Source organism: Lagenorhynchus albirostris, chromosome 1 (assembly GCF_949774975.1).
Source record: "Lagenorhynchus albirostris chromosome 1, mLagAlb1.1, whole genome shotgun sequence".
NCBI lineage: Eukaryota > Metazoa > Chordata > Mammalia > Artiodactyla > Delphinidae > Lagenorhynchus > Lagenorhynchus albirostris.
The window spans coordinates 132,429,202-132,436,778 of NC_083095.1; the positions used below are offsets into that span (position 1 = coordinate 132,429,202).

Genomic DNA, 7,577 nt, shown 5'->3' on the forward strand with positions numbered 1-7,577 from the left:
CTCACCTCTCAGCACTACTCCCAGCCACCTTCTTTGAGTGGGCCAATCGCTCGCTTTCCAGCCTCCAAGCCTTTGCATTGGCAGTTCTTTCCGCCTGCCGTAGCGACTCGTCCCCTCTCTTTTCCGGATGGCTCCTTCTGAGGTTTCAGCCTAAATGTCATCGCAGAGAGACCCTCCTCCACAACGGAAGTAGGTTCCGCTCTCGGCTCCTGCCTTTGGCTGCTTGGCTACACTTCATCGCCCGTGGTGATGATGTTTACTTGTTATGTCTGACTAGCGTTGAAACTTAGAGCCACCACCGGGTCCCCAGAGCCTGCATTTATCGCGCACCTGTTCGCGCTCTGCGCACAGCTGCAGGCGCCTCTGCTTTGGGACGGTGCTTCTGTTTCCTGCTGGGAGTGCCGACCCGGTCCCGGACTAGCCGGGTGGCTTCTCACAGCCACAGAGACAGCTGCAACCCGGGACCTCAGACCTGACGCCGGATCCCGCCGGCGCCGGGCAGCGGGAAGCCAGGTTCTTCCGCCACCCCCCAGCCAGGTGACTGCCCCAAAGCCTTTCCCACACCCCAAGCCCCCCAGCTCGGGGACCCCACCCGGAACAGTCTTTGCCACCTACCTGAGGAACTACACTTCCCATCAGGCGCTGGAGCAGCGACCGCAGCTCCCAGTGTGCTCCCAGGCGCCGCTCCGCCCACGGCCTTAACCCCATAGTGCCTGCAGGCTGGCGGGAGCGGCGACGGGCGCAGGTAGCCTGCGAGTGGGCCCGGGGTCGGGGTGGGTGTGCAGCAGAGCTGAGGAGAGGACGGGTTTGGGGGCCTTGGGGAGGAAGGGAGCCAGGGTTAACCGAGGACAGGCAGCGGGGGTGGAGGATGGGGGTGGGTGGGAGGCGAGCCATAGAGCATCCGCCCCTCGCGAAATTAAGAACCTGGAAGTTCACCTTTTCCAGCAAAACGAACCCTTTCGGGTGCCAGGTCCGGGGCGGCGCTGAGGTTGCGGCGGGGGCGCGGGGGAGGGCAAAGGAGTCTGCCCTGGCTAAATGTCCCCCTCTGCCCAACACATACCTTCGCCGTCGATCTGGCGAAGAGGAAAGTGGCAAACTCTCCTCTCTACGCCAGCGAGGGTGAGGAAGGGGACTACGCCTCTCTCGGCCCGAGGCGCTGACCGGGGCGTTTCCTATTCCCCACTGGACCATGGGCTAGAGCTTGGGGAGCCCTTCTGACTCCCCTATCTCCTCCCTCGAAGTCGTGTGTACCTGACTCCAGCGCTGATGTACCTGGAGACACCTGCATTCCCTCTTCCTTGTCCTCGCTATGGTCCTGACCAGGGGGTGGTGGCAGGCCTCCACACTGCCGGCTGAGCCTCTGAGCAACCGTTTTCCCAGCTCTTCTCTTCCAGGCTCATTCCCTCAGTCATTGTGACAACCGATGCGGGCCTGATTCCAAGCGGTGGGGTGATGAGCAAGCAGAGCTTCCACTGTGGGGTGGGAGTGGAGGTAGAGGCAGAGAAGAGATGATAAAATAATTTCAGGTTCTGGGAGTGCCACAAAGGAAGGAAAACGTGTAGGGGGTCGGGGGGGTACGATGCTGCCTTGGATAGGGTGGTCAGGGAGGTCCTCTCTTGGATGTTCCCAGACTGAGGGGGACAGCAGGGGCGAAGGCATGGGGGAAAGAAGAGCAGTGTGCTTGAAGCAAGTGAGTCAGAGGGAGCGTGGGAGGAAATGAGATGACAGCGTGGGCCCGGGAAGGATCTGGACGTTATTCTAAAATCAGGAAGGGTTCATGGAAGCCCATGGAACGCGTTAATGAGCAAGGGAGTCACGTTTCCCTAGTCTGAGCTTTCTCAGCATTTTCGGCGGGGGCCGGGGGAAGGGTTGTGGAGCAGGGGCTGTGGCCAAGCCGGCTGACTTCCTGCCAATTATCAGTTGACCATGGCCCCCTCTGACCCTCTGAAAACTGGGAGTGATAATTGCTACCTCACTGGATGCACACCTGGCCCAACCTGCTGTCATCTTCCCCCACAGGGCCTGGCCACCCCTCCCACAGAATGCCTGAGGGCCCTGAGCTACATCTGGCCAGTCACTTTGTGAACGAGGCATGCAGCGAGCTGGTGTTTGGCGGGTGTGTGGAGAAGTCACCTGTCAGCCGCAACCCTGAGGTGCCCTTTGAGAGCAGCGCCTACCACATCTCAGCTTTAGCCCGAGGCAAGGAGCTGCGCCTGACACTGAGCCCCCTGCCTGGGGCTCAGCCCCCACGAGGGCCACTGGCCCTTGTCTTCCGCTTTGGCATGACCGGCTCCTTCCAGCTGGTGCCCAGCGATGCGCTGCCACCCCATGCCCATCTGCGCTTTTACACGGCTCCCCCTGGCCCCCGACTTGCCCTCTGCTTCGTGGACATCCGCCGCTTTGGCCGCTGGGACCTCGGGGGCAAGTGGCAGCCAGGCCGCGGGCCGTGTGTCTTGCTGGAGTACGAGCAGTTCAGGTAGGGCCCGCACCAGGTGTGATGAATACAGCCCTGGGCTCCTGGCCGTTAGTGCCTCGATGGCCAAGAAGTGAGTTCCAGCCCCTTCACCTGTAGACCAAGACAGTGTGCTTTCCTGCGGACAGTTCCCTGAGCTAATGGATGTGGAAACCCAAAACTGACGTGGTAGAGGGTGGGAGCAAGAGGTGGATGAGGACATGGCCAGTTAGTGTGAGAGCTGGGTCTCAGGTCAGCATCCCACTCTGTCTTTTGGCACCCTCAAGAGGCTAAGAAGAAAGGTGGAGAGGCTCTAACAACCTAAGAAAGGAGGCTGAGCAGGAAGGAATTGCTTCAAGGGAGTGGGGAGAGGACTGCCTAATGTGGTTTCTGAATCAGACTGTGGTCTCCCATATTCTGCCTACCCACTGGTCTGTGTCCCATGGTCTCTGTGCCCGTCTTCTGCCTGAGGGAGGGGTAACGGCCCCACCTGGGATGTGATCCAGGTCACATAAGATGGCACAGTGTCAGCCACTTCCCCTCCTCTAAAGATAAAACATGTATGAGTCTCTGCTTCGTGCCAGGCCAACTCTAATAAGTGTTGGGGGTTCAGCAGTGATCAAGAGGGATGTGGTCCCTGCTCCCACAGAGCTAGTTCAGGTAGGGCAGGGGGAAAAAGGGGACTAGATTAATTCAAATAGACACATGCCTGAAGAAAAATCCAAGAGGTAGAGAATGACTTTGAGCTGTGGAGGTGGGGGGAGGAGGAGGGTGCATTAGGAAAGGCCACCCCAGGTGACGTGTGAGCTGAGGCCTGCCTGATGAGAAGGAGCCAGCTGTGCATAGCTCTAAAGTAAAAGCAATCTGACAAGAATCACAAACACAAAGGCTTGGAGTGGACTTGGCAAATCCTTTCTTGGGGAAGGCACGCCTTCGGCTGCCCCTTGGGGTGGGTCAGGGCGTCTCTGGTGCCACAGAAGGCAGCAGACTGCTGGCCTTCCCAGGTATGCCCCCAAGTGCACCCCTAGGGAAGTGTCTGTGTTGTCTTGGATTTCTCCCACTTCACCTCCTCTGGGGAGTCATGCCACAAGTTAACCCTTTGCCAGCTGAAGCTTCTCTCACAAGATGAGCGTTTCGGCTTGTTTTGTCCTCCAGCTGCGGAGCCTGTGGGGATCCGCCCCCCTCAGGGATCTGAACACCCAGGCCAACCTTCCACTCTTACCTTTACCCCAAAACTCTGTCTTCTGGCCCCCTATTTCACTTGCTTCTCACGCCCATCACTGAGTCAGTCTTGCCATGATCCTTTTCCACAAAGAAACAAGATACATGTACCCTTCATGGTGGTGAAGAGAGACCCATGACCCTCGGAGGTGGGGTGGGAGCTGCTGGGGCGCTCACCAGCCAGGGCTTGCCCCTTCACTCCTGCTAAATAAACAGTGCCAGTACCAGCTTCCTGGAAGATCTTCAGCTTCTTGAAAAGACCTGACCCCGCCAATATCAAACCTTCATATCTAACCAACCAGAAGTCCTAGACAGGGAGTTCCAGACTGCGGTCACACCTGAGGTCCTGTGGTCACCTTGTTCCCAAAAATGTCTTGAGTCTGAGGCACTTTGGTGATATACACACCACACACCTAGACTCATGTGTTTTCTTGAACAGGCTGCTTTTGACTGGTATTTTTTTACCTTTTGTAACGCATTAAAATCCCACACTGTTGTTCCCATTTAACAGAAAACTGAGGTTCCCACTGCCAAAACACCACTGAGGGTGGGAAAAGGGGAACTGGGACTCCCCATTTCCTTCCCTTGCACCCAGGAATGGGTTCCCCCAGCTCCTCTCCCCTAACCCATTGGGAGGCAGGGAGGGGTGGGGTGGGCAGAATGGGTCTCATGTGCCCAGACTGTGTCCCTCCAGGGAGAATGTGTTACGAAACCTAGCAGACAAGGCCTTTGACCGGCCCATTTGTGAGGCCCTCTTGGACCAGAGGTTCTTCAATGGCATTGGCAACTATCTGCGGGCAGAGATCCTATACCGGTCAGCAGGCAGGCCCTGGGCACGAGGGCTGGGGTGGCTGGGTGTGCCCACATTCCCCACTGCTTAGCGTGGCGCCCTCTCTCCACCTCACTGCAGGCTGAGGATACCCCCCTTCGAGAAGGCCCGCACGGTTCTGGAGGCACTGCAGCAGCGCAGGCCGGTGAGGCTGCAGGGGGGGATGCACGCACCTATTAGTGCAGGCCGACAAGGGTCTGGGCTGGGTCAGGCGTCTCCAGCTTAACTCAAGCAGGTCCCTTCTCGGTTTCCAGCCTGTTTCCCCACCTCTACAATGTGTGTGCGTGGGGGAGGTGATGGGGGGCAGATGAACTGTCTGAGTCCTGCCAAGCTCAGAAGGGGTCTGTTCCTCAAGGGGTCAGCTGCCTTCTGAGTGGCCCTGCCTCATACTGACATCCAGGTCCTACCCCTGCCTCTTCTCCAGAGCCCGGAGCTGACCCTGAGCCAGAAGATCAGGGCCAAGCTGCAGAACCCAGACCTATTGGAGCTGTGCCACTCAGTGCCCAAGGAAGTGGTCCAGCTGGGTGAGGCCTGGGAGGCAAAGATAGCCAACTAGGTCTGCTTTGGCATATCGTGTAACCTGGGACAGTTCCTGCCCCTCTCTGGGCCTGGTTCCCTGCCTGGGGAATGGAAGTTTGTCAACCTAGTCGTTCCTAAATGGACTAGGCCTCCTTCACTTATCTTCACGTGTCGGGTGTCTATGTCCCCTGAGCTGCCCCATGAGGCAGGCAGGGCAAGGATTCTTAACTCAACTCCAGGATGGGAAAGCCATGGCCCAGAGTGGGGAAGACACCAGCCTGAGGTCACACAGCTGGAGGAGGGAGAGCCTTGGCCCCCTGACTCAGTCCATCAGCTTGTAAAGCTGAGGTCTGAGCCAGGTCTAACTGGGCTCCCCCCCCTCCCAGCCTAAGTCAGCCCTCTGACCTCCGCCTGGCTCCTCTGTCCCACAGGGGGCAAAGGCTATGGGCCGGAGAGCACGGAGGAGGACTTTGCTGCCTTCCGAGCCTGGCTGCGGTGTTATGGCACGCCAGGCATGAGCTCCCTGCGGGACCGGCATGGCCGCACCATCTGGTTCCAGGTTTGGGCTCTAATGCTCACACAGGCAAATGGAGCCCTAAGGAAGCTGGTGGGATGGAAAGACCTGGGGTTGCACTGTTCCTGAGGATCTAAGCTTTCCCTGTGCTATGCCCCTCCCCCTCCTCTGAGTCCCAGGGTCCCAGCTAGTGGAGCAGCCCAGGGCAGGGTTACCTTGCTGTTGGCTCTGACCTGGGGGGGAGGGGACGGTCAGAGAGGCTTCCTAGGGGAGGGGCTTCACTGATCTGGAAGGACAGGTGTGAGTTCTGCCTCTCCAAGGAAAACTACCCCTGCCAGATTGACTCCTGAATTCTCCTGATTCCATTTTAGGGGGATCCTGGACCCTTGGCGCCCAAAGGTAAGCTATGCCTAATGTAATGAGAGGGAAAAGGACTAGTTGCCTGCAAGGGCTACAGCACCCTTCTCCATCCCAGTCCCCACTCCAACCCTCGGAGGCACTCCAGAGTGGGAGCATGGGAGTCTAGAGAAAGGGGGCTGCGGCCACAAGACCCTCCAACCCCATCAGCAACAGTATCCTGCAGGGGGCAAGTCCCGCAAGAAGAAATCCAAGGGAGCACAGAGGGGTTCTGAGGACCAAGTGGAGGTATGTCTCCCTGCTCCTACCCCCTCCCTGTACCCTCTCCTGTCCTGGCTGTACCTCCCAGGCCAGGCTCTTGGGCAGCTCCTTCCCTTGACAATGGAGGGCAATGGTGGGTCCTAACCAACCTGTGACTTGCTGAGCTCTTCAGGGACCCCTGTCTTCTCCACCCAGAACCCTCCATCTCCAAACAAGGCCCCTTCAAGGACACGAAGGGCACGAAGAGGCCTTCCTGAGCAGACTGCGGCCCAGCAGCCCGAGGGGACCAGCCTCCAACGGGACCCAGAAGCCCCCTGTGTCCCTGAGAAAGGGAAGAGGAGGAGGCAACCAGCGACCTCAGGTGGGCCTTCCTCAGCATCTTCCTCTAGGGAGGGAAGGGGCGCCACCAAAACGGGCTCTCCAGGAAAGGAAGGGATGGCAGTGCGGGTGGGAGGACAAAGGTGGTAGGGAGGCTGTTGGGACAGAGTCCTCAGCCTGGGGTCCGAGCCGCCACCTCACCTGTCCTCCCCACAGGCCGCCGCAGACCCCAAAAGATCAAGGCTGCCACCCCATCCTTGGAGCCAGAGGAGACCTCAGCCTCTTAGCAGGAGGGTCTCCTTGCTTGCATCCACCCCTTCCTGCTGCCCTGGATCTGGGCCTGTGCAGCTTCCTGGAAGTTGCAGGGGACTGGCTGCCCCTGGCCCTGTGGCCATTCCCTATACAACTATGATGTTTTTAATTGTACCCCTTGTCCCCATTTTTTAAGCCCACGTGAAAAAGGCTGTAATTTTTAGTAAACTGATAAACCTTGAACTTCTTGGGCTGGCTGCAGAGGTCTGGGAAAGCCGAATGTGGAGGGCCTGGTGCCCAGCCCTGGGGACAGGAGGGCCACTGCCTCAGCATGGCAGACTGAGCCCCATCCCAGGCCTCAAGGCCCTGGCTCTCAGGACAGTCTGCCTCTGCAGGGACAGCCCTTCAGAGGTGGTGCAGAGACCCACCCCGTCCCCCGGGACAGCCCAGGCTCTACAGCTCCTCCAGTGCAGGATTCCTCATGTGGCTGCTCCCCTAGCCTAGTCCAGACTAGTCAGTGCTCCCCTCCTAGTGGGGACCAGCCAGAACCCACCCACCAGGCCTCCTCCCCAGCCCCAGGCCCTCTGCCTGTGGACACGGGAGAAGAGCTGCTGCTGCTTTTTTTCCCCCCACCCCACCGGCCGCACCACATGGCATGCAGGATCTTAGTTTCCCGACCCGTCCCCTGCATTGGAAGCTCGGAGTCTTAACCACTGGACCGCCAGGGAAGTCCCAGAAGAGCGTCTTATATTGTGGTCTTACAGTCAGCTTATGGTCACTGATATCCCCCGTCTCTGTCATGGGGCCTGCAATCTAGACCCTGCGCGCACAGATAACCTTAGATCTTGCCCCTG

At 58.8% G+C, this 7,577-nt stretch overlaps 1 protein-coding gene across 6 annotated transcripts; it reads left to right on the forward strand.

Moving 5' to 3' along the window:
- Positions 1 to 70: 70 nt before the first annotated feature.
- Positions 71 to 6,966, forward strand: NEIL1 (nei like DNA glycosylase 1). 6 transcript variants are annotated; one of them, XM_060154502.1, is made up of 10 exons: positions 71 to 189; positions 2,020 to 2,476; positions 4,368 to 4,487; positions 4,584 to 4,647; positions 4,927 to 5,026; positions 5,453 to 5,580; positions 5,907 to 5,934; positions 6,119 to 6,180; positions 6,349 to 6,514; positions 6,688 to 6,966. In XM_060154502.1, exons 2-10 carry the CDS (start codon positions 2,043 to 2,045, stop codon positions 6,756 to 6,758), a joined length of 1,173 nt encoding a protein of 390 aa, XP_060010485.1. In that variant the 5' UTR covers positions 71 to 189; positions 2,020 to 2,042; the 3' UTR covers positions 6,759 to 6,966. The 6 variants fall into 6 exon arrangements, 5 of the variants coding, with proteins under 5 accessions (XP_060010485.1, XP_060010504.1, XP_060010476.1 ...); XM_060154493.1 differs by having other exon boundaries at positions 122 to 537; XM_060154511.1 differs by lacking the exon at positions 71 to 189 and adding an exon at positions 719 to 745.
- The last annotated feature ends 611 nt before the right edge of the window (positions 6,967 to 7,577 follow it).

Coding starts and splice junctions, on each gene's coding strand:
- NEIL1 (XM_060154502.1), top strand. CDS start 2,043: ATGCCTGAGGGCCCTGAGCTACATCTGGCCAGTCACTTTGTGAACGAG. Junction 2,477..4,367: donor CTGGAGTACGAGCAGTTCAG/GTAGGGCCCGCA, acceptor GTGTCCCTCCAG/GGAGAATGTGTTACGAAACC. Junction 5,027..5,452: donor CAAGGAAGTGGTCCAGCTGG/GTGAGGCCTGGG, acceptor TCTGTCCCACAG/GGGGCAAAGGCTATGGGCCG.